The sequence below is a fragment of the Nycticebus coucang genome, chromosome 9 (assembly GCF_027406575.1).
Source record: "Nycticebus coucang isolate mNycCou1 chromosome 9, mNycCou1.pri, whole genome shotgun sequence".
Classification (NCBI taxonomy): Eukaryota; Metazoa; Chordata; class Mammalia; order Primates; family Lorisidae; genus Nycticebus; species Nycticebus coucang.
Window position 1 is genome coordinate 127739582 of NC_069788.1, and position 19854 is coordinate 127759435.

The 19854-nt window shown below is 38.2% G+C and overlaps 1 protein-coding gene across 3 annotated transcripts in view; it reads left to right on the plus strand.

Moving 5' to 3' along the window:
• Positions 1-19854, plus strand: part of KIAA0586 (KIAA0586 ortholog) — a 156821-nt gene that overhangs the window by 126104 nt on the left and 10863 nt on the right. For all 3 annotated transcript variants that reach the window (XM_053602348.1, XM_053602347.1, XM_053602349.1), the window contains one exon: positions 18764-18820. In XM_053602348.1, coding sequence (XP_053458323.1) covers positions 18764-18820 — 57 coding nt within the window. The remainder of the gene's footprint in view (positions 1-18763; positions 18821-19854) is intronic.

Here is a 19854-nt window from a genome sequence, read left to right on the forward strand (position 1 = left end):
TCTTTTCTCCTTGGAAACCTCAGTTTTTAGAAGAGCAATAGGTTGGGGAATAATGAGCAGCTTTATTCCTGGGAATATTTAGGTCTAGCTGTCTTATTAAGAATGCAGCTTTCTTTTCTGCTTCTTGCCCTAACTGATCTGGCTGGTTTGGAAAACAGGACGAGAAAGCAGATCTTTGGAGATGGATGGTGTATCAGTGGAGTGGAGCCACTTCATTCCTGCATTCTTTCTCCTGTGTGTATGGGGACCTCTGTTCTTGGCTGGCTATTCCTGGGTCCACATCATGCCTGTCCTTCCTGGTCACCCTTTTAAGGACTGTTTTTTCACCATCCAAGACTTCCATGTCTCCTTGATCTACACTAATCCCTGTTCTATGTTTCTGCTAATTTCAAGGGTCTCGGATTTTGTTTCCTGCTGGATTTAAGATGCAGTCATAGTCATTTAGCAAACTGTCATTTGTGGTGTGGAGTTTGAACTGGACTTTTGTCTTTCCCTGTAATTCTTTTATTTCATACTGATCTTAGCTCCCAAATAGCACTTATTCCAGTCCTTTCCCCCACACCCTGGGTCTCAGCTTTATTCCTTCAATTTTCTTTTAATATATGTTTTCTTCAAGTCTCCTCTTATGTGGGTATTTATGTCTACTCTAGCTCCACCTTCTTGGGGCTCCACATTAATCTTTTGATTTTTTTCTTTTTGGCTTGAAGATGGAGCTGTCCTTTTCTCCCCTATAAAGGTAACCTTTCCATCTGCCTTGATTGCATCTCATTTCTACGCTTGATACTGAAAGGTTCTGGACCCAAGGATGAAAGATTATTCTAAGGCGAGAAACAAAAGGAAAACCGAACTCCCATTCTGTAGGAGTAATGTGGTCTTTTTTCCCACCTGGATGCAGGTGGGGGTGAAATCGGGAAAGGAATTCCACATGTGGGTTATGGTGGATGGAGATTTTTTTTTTTTTTTGGGAGTGGGGAGACAGAGTCTCACTTTATGGCCCTCGGTAGAGTGCCATGGCATCACACAGCTCACAGCAACCTCCAACTCCTGGGCTTAAGCGATTCTCTTGCCTCAGCCTCCCGAGTAGCTGGGACTACAGGCGCCCGCCACAACGCCCAGCTATTTTTTGGTTGCAGTTCAGCCGGGGCTGGGTTTGAACCTGCCACCCTCAGTATATGGGGCTGGTGCCTTACCGACTGAGCCACAGACGCCGCCCTGGCGGATGGAGATTTAAAGGGTCAGAGAGGGCAGCAATTGGCAGCATTCCTACTTCCTGGGAGGGACGTGAATCTGATCCTGTCTGGGCGGGTCAGTCCCACCTGGGCTGGTACACCTGATTCTATCAGATACAATTAGAGAGAGAAAGATATAGTTCTGGGAGCAAAAAGATGTAGTTCTGAGTGGGAAAAGGGGTGGTAAGTAAGATGGAGAGGAGGGATACAGGGAGGGTGAGAAAGGGGAAAGACGAAGGGGAGAAAGGTCCAGAGGATGGAATAAACAGAATCACTGTTCTCCTCTGCAGAGTAAGAGTGGATGGGGCACTTGTGACCATATACACTTAGTAATTCCCATCCTTCTCAACCCCTCACCCTGGCATCCCTGTGACTTAGACTGTATTATTTGCTTTTGGTCAAATCCAAGGTCCTCCCTGTCCACCTGCCCCTCCCTGTGCTTTCAGCATCTCCACTTAGAATTTTCTTCTTCCCTGCCATCTAGTATTGCCTCCCCATCCTAGAAACAGCGTTTTTGGTCCCCTCTGGTGTTTTTGAAGGGCCCATGCCATTTAGTGTACATTTTATTTTTAGCCCCTTTATCATACCTATTATGTTTTGTTTGTTTGTTTTTTTTTAACTATCTGAATCTAGAAAGTAAGGCTCTAAATTCCTTGAAGACAGTGGTTTTGTTCCATTCATCCTTCCACCACCTGTTCTCTGCCATACTACTTTAAGTAGTGGGTTGCCAGTAAATACATATTGGATCAAATACATAAAGATAGCTGGTGTGGGGCTTTGTTAATAGTTTTCTTTCTCTTTGTTTCCATTCCATCATTTGTTCTTGAGTAACTGGTATGTTCCAGGCATTGTTCAAAGAGCTTATATACTTATGGGCATAACAGACTTTAAAAAAGAAACAAAATAAGAAAACAAATTTACAACATTCAAATGATAAGTGCTATGAAGAAAAAGTGTTTTCAGAAGAATACCAAGAGTTGACTGCTAATGTTGGAAAGTCAGTGGTCAGGCAAGAATCATCAATGACTGCCATATGCAGAGGGAAATTGTGATGAGGAGCGGGAGATTTGGGTGACCTTAAAGGATCTCCTCAAAGATTGGTTCATTAGGGAAAGGAAAAACAGTACCTTGATTGATCAAAATTAATATCACCATGGAAGACAAATTAACATTGTATGCCTCCAAATGTGAGCAGGACACATCATCTGAGAGCTGAAGGTGCAAATCTTATTAAAAACCAGGCCTGGCACAGTAGCTTACACCTGTAGTCCTATAGAAGCTAGGGCAGAAGGATTGCCTGAGGCCAGGAGTTCAAGACCTGTCTGAGCAAGAGCGAGATCCCATCTCTACAGAAAGAAAAAAAAGAAAAATTAGTTGAACATGGCTCGGTGCCTGTAGCACAGTGGTTATGGTGCCAGCCACATAAACCGAGGCTGACGGGTTCAAACCCGACCTGGGCCAGCTAAACATCAAACCCGACCTGGGCCAGCTAAACAACAATGACAACTGCAACAAAAAAATAGCCAGGTATTGTGGCGGGTGCCTACAGTCCCAGCTACTTGGGAAGCTGAGGCAAAAGAATAACTTAAGCCCAAGATTGGAGGTTGCTGTGAGCTGTGACGCCACTGCACTCTGCCGAGGGTGACATAGTGAGACTCTGTCTCAGAAAAAAAAAATTCAGCTGAACATGATAGTGTATACCTGTAGTCTCAGCTACTTGGGAGGTGAGACAGGAGGATCACTTAAACCCAAGAGTTCAAAGTTGCAGGGACGTATGATGACACCACTGCTTGGGTGACAGAATGAGACCCAGCCTCAAAAAAAGAAGCTGTGCGTAAGAATGAGATTACTTTTTTTTAATCATTTTTTTCATTTCCTTCCTTATTATTTTATTTCTTTGCTTTTTGTTGTTGTTGTTGACACAGAGTCCCACCTTATGCCCTGAGCAGAGTGCAATGGCGTCATAGCTCACTGCAACCTGAGTCTTGGGCTGTAGGCATCCTGCTGCCTCAGCCTCCCAAAGCCACTGGGATTACAGGAGCTCGCTGTGGTTTTCCATTTTTTTATGAGTCGGGGTCTCAATCTTGCTCAGGCAAGTCTCGAAATCCTCAGCTCAAGCAATTCCGTCCTCAGCCTTCCACAGTGCTGAGATTACAAGTGTGAGCCACCACATAAGGACTGAGTATAGAAAAGGAAGGGAAGCATCCCCGTTTTAAGATCTCTAACACTCTTAAGATTTAAAGGCAAAGAAGGAGAGAGGGCCAGCAAAAGGGATATCAGCCCCAACAGTAATCCGCAACATTAGGGAACACACTAGTCTGCTCTCCATTTTATGGATGGAAAGCACTAGTTATTCTTTTTCTGAGTTAACACATGCCTGTCCCTAATGTCTCACCTTCTGGTTCTAGTTGTATCCTACTGAATGTTAGAAACAGGGCTTTCAGTAAGGACAACCTTTCAAATATTTGATGATAGCAATCATAACCCAAAGTCTACTTGTATATTCCTTTCATTAATCCTACTGTAATATTTTTCCAAGCTCCTGGATTGGTTTGATTAGACTCTAAATCAGTGATTTTCAACTGGTATTCCATGGCACACTGGTGTGCCATGAGAGGATCTTAGATATACCGCAAAAATGTTTAAAGATCATTAAATTATTTTCAAAAGCAGTTCAAAGTGTAAGTATAGTCTTTCTTTTACTCTTTTCTTTGATCAACATAATTTAAGTGTGCCACAAAAGTTGAACTGTAGGTTCAAGTGTGCCATGAGATAAGAAAGTTTGAAGTTTGACTGCCCTCAACAGTCAATGTATCTTGCATAGAGTTACTGTAGGAAAGAACACAGTCACTGCCAAGCATGGGGGGTGTCTCTCTCTTCTCAAATCTAGAATGGTGAAACTGACATTGGTCACTGGTGCTTCACAACTGATAAAGAACTCTCATAGATTGTAGCTTTCATCCTCACAGCAAACTTATGAGTATGTTAAGATATATTTTTTAATTAAATCTTAACTGTGTACATTGATGCATTTATGGGGCTCAGTGTACTAATTTGATATGCAGTGTAAAATGCTTACATCAAAGTGATTGTCCATCACCTCGCTTACTTATTTGTTGTGGTAAGACAATTATACTCTTTTCTTAATGGTTTTGAAATGTACCATTACGTTATGCACATTTAGTTGAGATTCCCCCAAATGCCCTCCCTCCTCCAAACCTCCTCCCTCCACTTTCTTCTCTCTCCTCTTCCCTCCTACTTTCCAGACTATCATTATGTTTCGCCATTTATATGAGTGTATAGGTGATTATATATTGATTTCATAGTAGTATTGAGTACATTGGATACTTTTTTCCATTCTTGACATACTTTACTAAGAAGAATATGGTCCAGCTCCATCCAGGTATTCCATAGAATATGGTCCAGCTGCATAGTATTCCATGGTGTACATATACCACAATTTGTTAATCCATTCATGGGTCAATGGGCACTTGGGCTGTTTCCACGTGTTGGCAATTGTGAATTGGGCTGCAATAAACATTCTGGTGCAAATGTCTTTGTTGTAAAGTGATGTTTGATCATCTGGGTATATAGCTAGTAGAGGAATTGCAGGATTGAATGGTAGGTATACTTTTAGTTCCTTGAGTATTCTCCAAACTTCTTTCCAAAAGGGTCATATTAGCTTGCATTCCCATCAGCAGTGTAGAATTGTTCCCTTCTCTCCGCATCCATGCCAACATCTGTAGTTTTGGGATTTCGTGATGTGGGCTAATCTTACTGGAGTTAGATGATATCTCAAAGTGGTTTTGATTTGCATCTCTCTGATGGTTTAGGATGGTGAGCTTTTTTTCATGTGTTTGTAGGCTGTGTGCCTGTCTTCATCAGAGAAGTTTCTGTTCAAGTCTCTTGCCGACATAGAAATGGGGTTATTTGTTCTTTTCTTATTGATTAGTTCGAGTTCTCTGTGGATTCTAGTTATCAGATCTTTGTTGGAAGGATAACCTGCAAAAATCTTCTCCCATTCTGAAGGTTGTCTGTTTGCTTTACTTACTGTCCCCTTGGCTGTGCAGAAGCTTTTTAGTTTGATCATATCCCAGTAATGTATTTTTGGTGTTGCTTCACCTTGCCTAGAGGGTCTTCTTCATAAAATATTTTCCCAGGCTGATTTCTTCAAGTGTTTTCCCTGCACTCTCTCCAAGTATCTTTATAGTTTCATGTCTTAAGTTTAAATCTTTTATCCAGTGAGAATCAATTTTTCTTAATGGTGAAAGGTCCCGGGGGTCCAGTTTCAGTCTTCTACAGGTCACCAGCCAGTTCACCCAGCACCATTTGTTAAATAGGGAGTCTTTCCCCCACTGAATGTTTTTGATAGGCTTATCAAAGATCAGATGATGATTAAGTAAGTAGCTGGGTTTATCTCTTCCTTCTGTATTCTCTTCCATAAATCTACCTCTCTGTTTTTGTGCCAGTACCATGCTGTTTTGATCACTATAGACTTACAGTATAGCCTGAAGTCTGGTAACGTGATACCTCCTGATTGATTTTTATTTCTGAATAATGTATTGGCTATTCAATACATTTTTTCTGATTCCATATAAAATGAAGCACTATTTTTTCGAGCTCTTGAAAGTATGACATTGGTGCATTAATAGGGATTTCATTAAATCTGTAGATTGCTTTCGGAAGTATGGACATTTTAACAATGTTGATTCTTCCCAGCTATGAACATGGTATGTTTTTCCATTTGTTAACATCTTCAGCTGTTTCTTGTCTCAGAGTTTCATAATTCTCCTTATAGAGGTCTTTCATGTCCTTTTAAAGGTAAATTCCCAGATGTTTCATCTTCTTTGGCACTACTGTAAAAGGAATAAAGTCCTTGACTGTATTTTCAGCTTGACTATTGTTGGCATATAGAAAAGCTACTGATTTGTAAGTATTGATTTTGTATCCTGAGACGCTGCTGTATTCCTTGATTGCTTCTAAGACTTTCGTAGTTGAGTCCCTGGGATTTTCCAGGTATAGGATCAGATCATCTGTGAAGAGTAAGAATTTGCTCTCCTCTGACCCCATTTCGATACCCTTGATTGCCTTCTCTTGCCTGATTGTGATGGTTAAGACTTCTGTTACTATGTTGAATAGTAGAGGAAGATAGTGGGCATCCTTGCCTAGTTCCTGATCTGAGTGGAAATGTTTTCAATTCTACTCCATTCAATATGATATTGGCTGTGGGTTTGCTATCGATGGCCTCTATCGGTTTAGGAAATGACCCATCTGAGCCTTTTTTCTTAAGTGTTCTGATCATGAAAGGATACTGGATATTATCAAAAGCTTTTTCTGCATGAATTGAGAGAATCATATAGTCTTTGTTTTTTATTTTATTTATGTGATGTATTATATTTATAGATTTATGTATTTTGAACCAACCTTTTAACCCTGGAATAAAACCAATTTGATCGTGGTGTATAATTTTTTTGATGTGTTGTTGAATTCTGTTTGCTAAGATCTTATTGAATATTTTTGCATCTATATTCATTAATGATATTGGTCTATAATTTTCTTTCTTTGTTGAATCCTTTCCTGGTTTTGGTATCAGGGTGATATTTGCTTCATAGAATGTGTTGGAAAGTATTCCTTGTTTATTTTTTTCTTTTTTGAGACACAGTCTCACTATTTTGCCCACGGTATAGTGCCATGGTGTCACAGCTCACAGCAACCTCAAACTCTTAGGCTCATGTGATTCTCCTGCCTCAGTCTCCCAAGTAGATGGGACTACAGGCTTCCACCACAGCTCCTGACTATTTTTGTTGTTGTTGTTGTTGTTGTTGCAGTTGTTTAGCTGACCTGGGCCGGGTTCAAACTCGTCACCCTCAGTGTATGTGGCTGGTGCCGTAACCACTGTGCTATGGATGCCACACCAGTATTCCTTCTTTTTCTATGCTTTGGAAAAGGTTGTATAATATAGGTACTAGTTCCTCTTTAAAGGATTGGTAGAATTCTGATGTCAAGCCGTTTGATCCCAAACTTTTCTTTTTGGGAGATTTTGTATTGTTGATGCTATTTCAGTGATTGATATAGGTCTATTCAAAATTTCTAGTTCCGTCTAGGAAGGTGGCATGCTTCCAGGTATTGGTCTGTTTCCTTCAGATTTTCATATTTCTGAGAATAGAGTTTTTGTAGTAATCATTGAGGATTTTTTTGCATTTCTGAAGTGTCTGTTGTTATTTCTCCTTTATCATTTGTGATTGATGATGTTAGAGGTTTTATTTTTCTGTTTCTGGTTAGGTTGACCAAAGGTTTATCAATTAATAATCTTTTCAAAAAACCAACTTTTTGTTTCGTTGATCTTCTGAATGATTCTTTTGTTTTCAATTTCATTTAATTCTGCCCTAATTGTAGTTATTTCTTTTCATCTGCTGGATTTGGGATTGGAGTTCTGTTTCTTTTCCAGTTTTTTGAGGTGGCTTATTAAGTTGTTGGCTTCCTCTCTTTCTGTTTCTTGATGAAGGCTTCCAACACGATAATGACCCTTATGACTGCCTTTGCAGTATCCTACAGGCTTTGATAATTTGTGTCTTATCATTTTGTTCCAAAAATTTGGTGATTTCCTTCTTGATCTTGTCTTTGACCCAGCTATCATTCAGCCTAAGATTATTTAGTTTCCATGACTTTGTTTGAGTATGAAGATTCCTGCTGCTGTTGAGTTCAACATTTATTCCATGGTGGTCTAAGAAGATACAAAGGATAATTTCTATTCTTTTAAATTTGCTGAGGTTAGACTTGTGTCCTAAGATATGATCAATTTTGGAGGATGATCCATGGTCTGATGAGAAGAATGTATATTCAGTTTTATTAGGATGAAATGTTCTATAGATGTCTGTTAAGTCCATTTGTTCTAGGGTCAAGTTTAAGTCTAATATGTCTTCATTTAGTTTCTTCTTGGAAGATCTATTCAAGACAGTCAAAGGGGTGTTAAAATCTCCAACTATTATAGTGCAGGAAGATACCAAGTTGTTCATCTCCATTAGGGTTTGCTTTATAAATTGAGGAGCATTCTGGCAGGGTTCATAAACGTTATTTATCAAAATCTCTTCATGTTGGATGTTTCCCTTAACAAATATGTAGTGACCATCCTTATCTTTCTTTCTTTGTTGATTTGAATTCAATTGTATCTGCAAATAATATTGCAACCACAGCATTTTTCTTATTTCCATTTGCCTGTATTACACATGTCCAATTTTCTACTTGAGTCTATTTTATCCTTTAAGGTAAGATGAGGTTCTTGTATGCAGCAGATATCTGATCTGAGTTTATGTAAACAGTCAGCTAACCTGTGCTTCTTTAGAAGATAATTTAAACCATTCACATGATTATATTATTATTTTTTGAGACAGAGCCTCACTATGTCACCCTAGGTAGAGTTCTGTAGCATCACACAGCTCACAGCAACCCCCAACTCTTGGGCTTAAGCGATTCTCTTACCTCAGCTTCCCAAGTAGCTGGGACTACAGGCATCCACCACAACACCCAGCTATTTTTCTGTTGCATATCATTGTTGCTTAGCTGGCCCGAACTGGGTTTGAACCTACCAGCCTCGGTGTATGTGGCTGGCACCATAACCACTGTGCTACGGGTGCCAAGCCTCATTCACATTGAGAGAACTGATAAGCATAGTAGTGTTTTAGTTTTGGGGTTGTTTTTGTTTTTGAGACATATCTTAAGCTGTTGCCCTGGGTAGAGTGCAGTGGTGTCACAACTCACAGAAACCTCCAACTCTTAGGTTTAAGTGATTCTCTTGCCTCAGCCTCCTAAGTAGCTGGGACTACAGGCACTTGCCACAACACCCGCCTATTTTTTGGTTGTAGTTGTCATTGTTGTTTGGCAGGCCCAAGCTTGGTTCAAACCCACCAACTCCGGTGTATGTGGCTGGCACCCTAGCCCCTTGAGCTACAGGCGTTGAGCCCATGGTAGTGTTTTGGGTGTTAAGTTTTTCAAATGTCCAGTGGATATTTTTAATCCTTTCATCACTGTGGAAGTTGGGATTTGTTCAGAAATTTCTGGGTGAGTTTACTTTAGTGGTAGAGCATTGTGTTTCTCATTGTGGAGGATGGGTCTGAGAATATCCCGGAGAGCTGGTTTAGTTATGGAAAATTTCTTCAACATGTGTATGTCATTAAAGTATTTGATTTCTCCATCACAAATGAAACTCAGATACAGGATCCTGAGCTGAAAGTTGTTTTGTTTTAGGAGATTAATTGTTGATGATCATCTTCTTCTGGCTTGAAAAGTTTCAACTGAGAGATCTGCAGTCATTCTGATATTTCTCCCTCTGTAGGTGATGCTTTTCTTACATCTGGCTACTTGCAGAATTTTCTCCTTCATCTTAACTTTGGCAAAGTTAATCACAATGATGGAGATGCTTTATTTGGATTGAGTCTTGTTGGGGTTCTGAAACTGTCTGCTATCTGAATAGTAGACAGCATCTGCAATGCTTGGGAAATTCACCTCCATAATCTCTTGGAGTAGAGCATCTGTACTGTTAGGACCATCTTGTTCTCCTTCAGGAATTCCTATAAAATGAATGTTTGTTCTTTTGGAGTGATCCCACAACTCTCTCAGGGAATGATGAGTTTTTGCTCTCCATTTGTCTGCCTCTTTGAGTGTTTGAGAATGTTCAAAAGCTTTGTCTTCAATTTCAGAGATCCTTTCTTCTGCCTGGTCAACTCTATTACTGAGAGATTCTACTCTATTTTGAAGCTCCTTGAATAACTTTTGCATTTCCTTGAGCTCTGTTAAGATATTTTTATGGTAGTTGTTGTACAGATAAGAAGACTTAAGGCTCAAAGAGGTTAAATAACCTCACTGTTCTGATCATCTCAGTCTTCAGAGAAAGTGTTAAAACTGCTGCCTGATGGTGTTTTCAGTATTTTAATGAAGCTGGCTAAGATTTGTCAGCAACCTAGTATCCAGCTGAATTTCTTACCTTCTATAATTGTGCAGTTGATTTTTTAAGTATAATATTTTTAATCTTAGTGTCATCCTATTAAGTTTCTTAGCTGATATTCCTTTTCTCCTTCCTCGTCTCCTATTGTCTATTCTCGTCCCAGAGCCAGAATAAACTTTCAAAATATGAATCAGATCATATGACTCCCTGCTCAAACCCACCAATGACTTTTTTGTACCAGAATAAAATCCAGACTGTGACCTAAAAGATTTGCTATGATCTGGCCCTTGCCTTCTCTGAAATTGTATTCAGAACCATTTGTAAGATTAGAAAAGACGTGTTAAATGTTTTCCTTAAATTTATGCCATCCGTTAGGTCATATCTATATCTATATATATATACCTCATAAAAGATGAAATGGACAGTTTCTAAAGATGTATATGTATATAAACAATTATTGATATGCCTAATAATAGAAACGAAACCAACTGCATTTTTTTCATGAATTATCCAAAGGTCTAAGAAATACATTTACTAATAAATTCCAGGCAAACCACCTTTTTTAATTGCCTTGCTGGAGTTAACTTCATGTATTGAGAAAAACTTTTAACAAGGGTGGTGCCTGTGGCTCAGTGGGTAGGGCCCCGGCCCCATATACCTAGGGTGGCGGGTTCGAATCCGGCCCCAACGAAACTGCACGAAACAATGGCTAGGCATTGTGGCAGGTGCCTATAGTCCCAGCTACTCAGGAGGCTGAGGCAAGAGAATCGCCTAAGCCCAGGAGTTTAAGGTTGCTGTGAGCTGTGATTTCATAGCACTCTACTGAGGGCGATAATGTGAGACTCTGTCTCAAAAAAAAAAAAAAATACTTTCAACAGATGTTTTAATGGATTTGATGCATTGATGTTTGATGCATTTTTGCCTAATTCCTCTTTTCTTTTTTTTTTTTAATTAATTAATTTTTTTGTTGCAGTTTTGGCCAGGGTCAGGTTTGAACCTGCCACCTTTGGTATATGGGACTGGTGCCCTACTCCCTGAGCCACAGGCACCACCCTAATTCCTCTTTTGTAACACTTTAATGTGTTTTCTTGTTTTTTTTTCCTTTCCTAGGTTTATGTGAGACTTCACCTTATAATATAACCACAAACCAATTTCTTGAATTTGACAATTACATTTAGTCAAAATTTAGTCAAAATGATTGCTCAAACTAAATTTGACTTTAGGGAATAGGAAAGGAGTACCAGCTATGTATACATACATATATATATACATACACACACACACACACACACACAAACACACATACATATATGCACTCAGCAGAGTACAGGGCTAAAATACCTATGGGTGAAAATACTTAAGATGGCATAAACCTCCACACTAAATTGTTGCTCCACTTCTGTTTCTCTGGCTTATTTCAGAATTACTCTGTATGAGATGAAAGAGCTAATGGAATAGGAAAAGTGTTTTTGAATGTTCAGCCATAGCTTTTAGGATGGAAAGTGCCAGTGGGAATAATCTGGGAAATGTAGCAAATGTACATTGGGAGACCCAAGTTACGTCTCTTATACCACAATCATTTTCACAAGTCCACAGGTATATGTCTTTTTCCTTTAAGAAATCGAATTATTATTATTATTTTTTGTAGAGACAGAGTCTCACTTTATGGCCCTCAGTAGAGTGCCGTGGCATCACACGGCTCACAGCAACCTCCAACTCCTGGGCTTAAGCGATTCTCTTGCCTCAGCCTCCCGAGTAGCTGGGACTACAGGCGCCCGCCACAACACCCGGCTATTTTTTTGTTGCAGTTCGGCCGGGGCCGGGTTTGAACCCACCACCCTTGGTATATGGGGCTGGTGCCTTACCGACTGAGCCACAGGTGCCGCTCCGAATTATTATTTTTTATTATAAAAGCAAAATAAAATAGGTTCACTGAATTATATTTTTAAATATGTGCTTGACAAATTCTTGGTAAATATATTATCTCATTATTTTCAGAGTTTCTCCCTGGGCTCCTTATCCATGACCTAAGACTGGTGATTATAAATTTAAGACTTTCTGGGGTTTTTTTTGTTTGTTTTTTGAGACAGATTCTTACTATGTTGCCCTCAGTAAAGTGCTGTGGCATCACAGTTCACAGCAACCTCAAACTCTTGGGCTTAAGTGATTCTTTTGTCTCAACCTCCCAAGTAGCTGGAACTACAGGTGCCTGTCATATGCTCAGCTATTTTTTTGTTGCATTTGTCATTGTTGTTTAGGTGGCCTTGGGCTGGGTTCGAACCCACCAGCCAGGGTGTATGTGGCTGGTACCCTACCCACTGAGCCACGGGCGCTGCCTCTGGGGTGTTTTTTTTAAGTAAATTAAGAGGCCAAAGTTGTGCTGGGGTTTCCAATAGCAAAAATGCAGTTAATTATGAATTATTTTAAGCTAGAATGCTGTTTACTTCTTGTTAAAATAGTAATACAAGTTAGTCTGTCATGGAATACATACCGACAAAGGTCTTTAAGTGAAATGTTATTGCCAGAAAGCATTTTAAAATCTAATTGTTGATCTCTGTCATACTTGTCAGAGTAGATGGGCACCTTTTTGTATGATGAGCCTCTTCCACTTAGGTTATGGAAAACATAGTAGTTTTCCCCTGTGAATGCTTGGGTAGAAATGTGGTTCTATTGGAAGCCTTGTGATGATTGCCTTTGTGTCATTCTGCTTACATTCATATAAATCTGGACTTAGGATAAGTCCAAATAGTGTGTTGGATATTTTCTAATTACTGTGTAAGCATGATCAATCAATTTTCTAAATTTGCCAATTTCCTGAAATAGCTTAGCCTATGTTCGAAACACTTTATAGGACTCAGGGCAAAATTAGTTTCTATGTCCCTTGTTGTCACAAAAGCCTATGTTCTGTAAATGAAGTATATGTTTTTGGCAAAAGGACCTGAAAATCAATTAATGAATATGAGAATTGGAAATCAAAACTTTGTTTAGTCTAAGGAAAAGCAATTCTTTAAACTGTAACCACATGGCTGTTTCTTGTTTGTGTCAACTCTGGGTGACTGTTATTGTCTTCTGTGAATTCTCTGGGGCAGGGGCCTGAGTTTGTTGAATGAGCCAATTGTTTTCCTTTGTGGTACCCAGCTAGTAAGTTCCCATCTGGTTTGTATCAGACTGTTTTCACAGCCAACAACTGCTGCCTTCTCTATATCCTGATACTTCGGGGCCCCATGCTATCAAAGCACTGCTGCACTAGCCTTGCTGGCAGGGCCAGTACAGCTGTGGCGCACAGCTTGGAACTGTTACCCCCAGTAATGGTAATGGAGAACTTGGACTGGCCCCTATTCCCACTAGTGTCATGTGTACAGTGAGCAGAGACCCCCCCCCCCTTTCCTTCCCTCCCCCTTGCTCTGAAACTTACTATTCAACAGAAAATCTTTAAAGCTCTTACTTTAGAACATAGAATGGTGGTGTTCTTATTTTCTAGTGACTTCCTATATTTGAAAACTCATTTTTCATTCTTCTACTCTTTCAAAAGTTACCAGGTCTAGCCTAGGGGAAGTGAACTGGCCACTATGTCATATTTAATTTTTGTTTCTAAATTGAGTTAGGAATATATGGCAAAACCCACTGTACAGGCTACAGAGATAATAGATTGTATTTTTAGTGATAATTACAAGCCATAATTTGAGAGAAGTCTTCATATTTTAGATGGGTTTCCACCTCAATTTTCTGTGTGTAGTTTATGGAGCCACTTAGCTTCAAACTGTTTAGTAAATAGGGAGTTACGTTGCATTCAGCTTTGGTGTAGTTATTGAATATCATTTATAAGAATGCTATAATAGTGACTGCTAACAGTCTGTGTATTATAGTTGAATTAGAATTGTAGGCCTTCTATATTATATAAATATATACATATACAGTTATATATATATATTATTTTGTTGGTTCTCTCTCGTTTTATAGGGAGGGAGGAAAGTACCAAGTTGCATCGAGCTGTAATTAAGGAACATTCTGTATAATTTATGACACATTTCTATACTTGCAAAAATTATATCATTTTATGGATATGTAAGAGAAAAATGCATTTTTATAAAATTTCAATTTCTGAAAAAAAAAAGAATTGTAGGCCTTATTGTGAAGTTTAAGTGTAGTTATGATATTATTACTTTACAGACATAAACTGAAACAGCAAACATTTTTGTATCAAGAAAGGAATTAAATGTGCAGTTATAGAATGTATTGAGTTTTAGAAATGCTTTCAAGATTAGTTAAAATTGGATTAGAGTTTGTACTTTCATTTAAAGCAAATGGCTAAGAATCATAAAGTACCCTAGGTAGTGAGCCTTTTGAGAGTTAAACTAGAGCAACAATAACAAAAAGTTACCTTCTACTTCTGAATAATTTCAGCTTAGTGGTATTTCAGGGTTTTAAGAAAAATAACATAGATAGGAATTCATCTTTGTAGTCAGCAGTTAACTATTCTCTTGATGCTAAAGTTACCTAGTAAGGTTAGTAACTTGGTTATTTTATCTTTGGAAAAAAGTTTAAAACTACAAAATTATCACCTTTTAATTGCTGAAACTCAGCTATAATTTTAATTTTTCTGGAAGAATGATATACATACAGAGAAGCACATGTCGTCATTATGCAACTCAAGGAATTCTAATAAATGGGGCACGCTTGTACAACCAGTACAGGAACAGTTAAGAAACAGAACACAGCCAAGACCGTCAGTTTGCTTTCAACTGCAATTCCAACCATCCCCCCAGCACAAAGCCACTATTCTGACCTCTTACAGCCTCCATTAGTTGGCTTAGTTTGTACATCCTGTAAATGAAATCATGGGATCTGCATGAATTTTTTCACAAAGCAGACCTATCGTAATTTGTAAGATTCTTTTAGCTTTTAAACCAATATTGCATGCTTTTATCAAGAATCATCTGAGAGAAATGTGTTTTAGTAGCTGTTTCATAGTCTATTCAACCAACAGAAAGTGCATTGCAGATAAAATTGTCTACTTGTACTCTGTTCCCAGCCCAGTTTTAATGCTGGAATGTCCCTAAAAAGCAGGCATGCTCTGTTGTAACCACACGGGACTATGTTCAATTACTCAGATGCCTTTAATGAGCTTTAATAGTTAAATGTATGTATTTCAAATAAATTATCTTCTGCATTCAGGATAGCTGGGTCATCTATTTTCCTAATGAATAATCAACTTCTTGGCAGTTGGGTATATACTTTGATGTATATACCCAAGATCCTATTTTTGAAAATGCTATTATTTGAAAGAGTTGGTATACCTACTAGATATGTAAGCAATGAGTAAATCTGGAAGATCTGGCCAGATCATTTGTTTAAAATCTGCTAACTTCTTTTTATATATTTTCAAGTAACTTTATAATATTCTTGCAGGTTTTTTTCAGCAAACTCAAATTAGTATAAAGATGTGGCTACCCTGAATGTTACCAATTTTAGATGTCTCCTTATTAGATTTCGTTTTATATATTTATTTATTTTGTTATTATTTTTATTTTTTTTTTTAGACAGAGTCTCAAGCTATCACCCTGGCATCATAGTTCACCCCAACCTCTAGCTCTTGGGTTCAAGAGATCCTCTTGTGTCAGTTTTTCTGTTTTTAGTAGAGATGAGGTCTCACTCTTGCTCAGGCTGGTCTCGAACTTGTGAGCTCAAGCAATCCATCTGTCATGGCCTCCCAGAGTGCTTGGATTACAGGCATGAGCCATGACACCCAGCAGATTTTGTTTTAAATTCTGGACATAACCCTTTAAAAATTTATGTTTTGGACTGGGTGTCGTAGCTCACACCTGTAATCCTAGCACTCTGGGGAGGCCGAGGCAGGTGGATTGCCTGAGCTCACAGGTTCAAGACCAGCTTGAGCCAGAGCAAGACTTCATCTCTAAAAATAGCTGGGTGTTGTGGCAGGCACCTATATTCCCAGCTACTTGGGAGATTGAGAGAAGAGAATTACTTCAGCCCAAGAGTTTGAGGTTGCTGTGAGCTGTGACACCACCGCACTCCACAAAGGGTGGCAAAGTGAGACTCTGTCTCAAAAAATAATTATTTTTGTTATATGGGTTTAAAAACTCATATTTTGGGGGACCTTCATCTTTGTAGCCTTGTTTTACAGTTCACAGCCCAGTAGTAGTATACAGCTTTCTTAGATAATTGTAAAGAATCGATTTAAAGTAATATTATGAAGATTTATAGATTTAAGTGTTGCTACACCAGTGATTATTACTGAAGATAGCATTAAAGATCAAGCCAAAAGTAAATGTTTTTTAAATAAAAGAGTATAGTAATTATACAGCCCAAATTTCTGTCCTTTTAGATACAGTATTCGAAAAGCTTGTACACTAACTATAACATGGCTTTGCACTGATTATAACATGGCTTACTTTCAATTGGCACCATATAACCATAAGATTTTGAATGATTATTTAAAGTGAAAAGCTGACATACTGAGATAAGGGGAGTGTGTGGAAAAAGCACGGAGCACACAGCAGTTCAGTCCCAGCATGGGCCTGCATTGAAAGCTTGTTCAGTAGTGCTTGTGTGTTCCAGCCTAGGTCTCTATTTCCAAAGCTGAGATCACTTAGTCTTTATTTTGTGTTATCATCAAACAGTTCAACAAACACTAACATCTGCTTTTTATGGTAAAGGTAAAAAGATAAACTATATTCATAGATAATTTATGATTCAGTTTCTAGTCAGTATCACCCACTCAAAATTTCCATAGAAATTTATAAATCAAATAATTAGAAAATTTTTCTTATTATCCTTTGATCTAAAACCAGTAAGTATTATGCTTTTTCAATTTTGAGCCAGTATGATGAGGAGATGTAAGACTCTACAATCTTGACAAGCAGTTTTTAGGTTGTGTTGACCTGGTTGTAGGTTGTATTTGCAACTTTGATCCTTACCCTCCCAATAACCCCATTCAGCGGAGTGAGAATTATGAAGCTCCTAGTTAAATAAGTTACAAATAGTCAACTCTGTACTGAGAAAGCGGCTTTTTTTTAATTGTTAGAAAATATTTTTTGTAGAAATCAGGATTCTCCCTGAGTTGATTGAGGAGAGTTTTAGTTTATATAATAAAAGCAAAACAATATGTAATCATTACCATGTATATACACTGCCCATATGTGACAACCTCTGCCAAGATCCTTTATCAACCCAATTATGCAGGTAGTATTCTCATTACTTGCTACAAACAAATGGTTCTTCAGTGCAGAGGTCCTGGGAGGTGGCACTCATGCCTTTGTTTTCATGTTTGTGCTGGATGCTCTGTGCCTGATCTGAAAGGCAGCTCGAGGGCGCTAATGACTTCTTCTCTCACTCTTGGAAACTTAGGGTGGAAGTGAACAGAGATAGCATTCAATAGTTAAGGTCATAGTAAGCACTTTTAATGCATTTAAAGATTTTTTTAAAACTATATCAAAATTGGATATTTACTTTTAGTCTATTTTTGGATTTCAAATATACAAATAATTGTATTTGTGTACAATGTCATGTTTATAAAACTATATTTTCCTCTAAAATTAATATTTTTAGCTTTAATTTTTCTTCATTGCATCCATTAATTTTTTAATAAGTTTTCTACAGTTTAACTACAATAATTTAACATGAATGTCTCCAGAGAGAATGTATTGTTTGGTGTAATGAAATGTGTAGTGTTTACACTCTTGGTCATTTAAATGTCTTATCTCCTTGTGAAATCTATCTGAAATTTTTGTGAAATAAAGCAGCTTGAGAAATGACTGATTTTTATCTTGGAGAAAATTAGAAAAGAGACACAGATTATACTGTATTGTGAATTTTTTCATATCACCCCACCCCGAGAATTTGTTTGAAATAACACTTACTGCTGGTTATGGATTGACTGTGTTTCAGAGCACAGATCTATAGCATCAGCACAGGCCCTCGCCCTCAAATCCCAGGAGTCTTGTTGGCTTGAGATCTGTGTCTGCTGAAGATTCCTCTCTTCCATTATTTAACTTTTCTCTACTTACTAATTCTCTGGCCATAAAAATAATTTTCCTGCAACCTGTTTTCCTGTTAAAATCTGCTTTGGTTTAACAGGGTATTGCCCTTTTGTGCTTCCTGCAGCCCCCTTGACTCTTCCCGCAGGGTGTGTTGGGCAACAGGCCTCAGGCTGGCCTGGGGACTAGGGAGACTGTGCACTGCTTTTTGTTACAATTAAATTCTTAGGTAAGAGAATCTGTGAAAACTTTTAACCTTAGCAGAAATGACCCATGCGTTTCTGCTATTCAACACAAATTGCAAATTATCTCCTGATCCTTTGTTTCCCCCTTTCTCTCATCTCTGATACATAAAGATAATCATCCACTAAGTAAAGTATTTTTCTATTGACAGTCATTAAAATTCTGCTGTTTAACTTCCTTCTTTACTTTAAGGATGCTTGATCAGGCTTTGGTTTACCTGGTTTTATGAGAGTAACTGTGGAGTATATTTGGTTTGTGTGATTTTTTAATGAATAGAAATGAATTATGAGTATATCTGTGCTTAACTGATTTTCTTGTGAGAAAAAAAATTTTTTTTGATGTATCTTCACCAGGTGATATGGATCGGACACAAATAGAGCCCAATCTGTACCTTACATCTGCATTTAAAGGTATGATTTTTACTTTAAAAGTTTTTAATTTGGAACTATTCAGGTTTTTTCATTTCCTTATGATTTCTTTCTTTCTTAATAGTCAGCACAGTAGCAATATTAATGCCAATTTTTAATTCTTCTAAAATATCTATAAATTCACCCCAGGTATAGAGCTCCCTTCTTACACTAACCTCAACTCTCCAAAAGGCATAAGTTAAGGAACAGGGGAAAAAAATCTATCGTCTCCCTTTGGATAGTTTATAAAATGTTGAATTAAAAGGCTGCAGGTGTGGTAGTCAGAGTGCTGAGGATAGTATTTGAGATAATTCCATCTAGGGGAGGTTATTTGTTGGGACAGGACAGTGTTTAAACTTTGAAGTCAGTTTTAAACAAAGCGAAGCAGCTGGAACTTGGCATAAGAAGAAACAAATCTTTCACATTAACTATTGCTTTTTAGGGGAAAAAGTATTGGAGTTGTTTTTACAGGTGCTGGTACAGTTATTCTTCCTATAGGAACTGCTTTATTTTTACCTTCAGTTATAAATTTTAAAATAAACATTTGTCAACTAATTTGAAAAACAGAAAAAGTAATAGGCTATACATACATGTCTTAAACATCTTTTGGGATGAAACTATTGTAACATTTTAAATACCCTTTTTAAAGCATGAAAGTAAGGAAGCAAATAGTGACTAATTTTGGAAAGCAGAGACAAAATGTTCCGCAGGAACCATTAAATGCCCAGGCACCATCTTCACCAAGACCTATGGGATTTCTTCTCAAGCTCTAAAGGGAAGCTCTGGAGGGATGAGAAATCTGCAGGATGGGGTTACGTATGTGAGGAGAATTGAAGTCAGCAGGCCAGTTAGCAAGAGTGGATGAGCCTGGGATGGACAGGAAAAATGCTTCAAGAACTCAGCAAAACACGGCTGAAACATGGTGACCCTCTTATAGACAGCTGGGAAGCAACTGCATTGCGGGACTCTGAACTGATCTGAAAGACAAGATGTGGTCAGCGTGAATCTAAGCAAGCTGTTAGCCAAGAGGAACTATA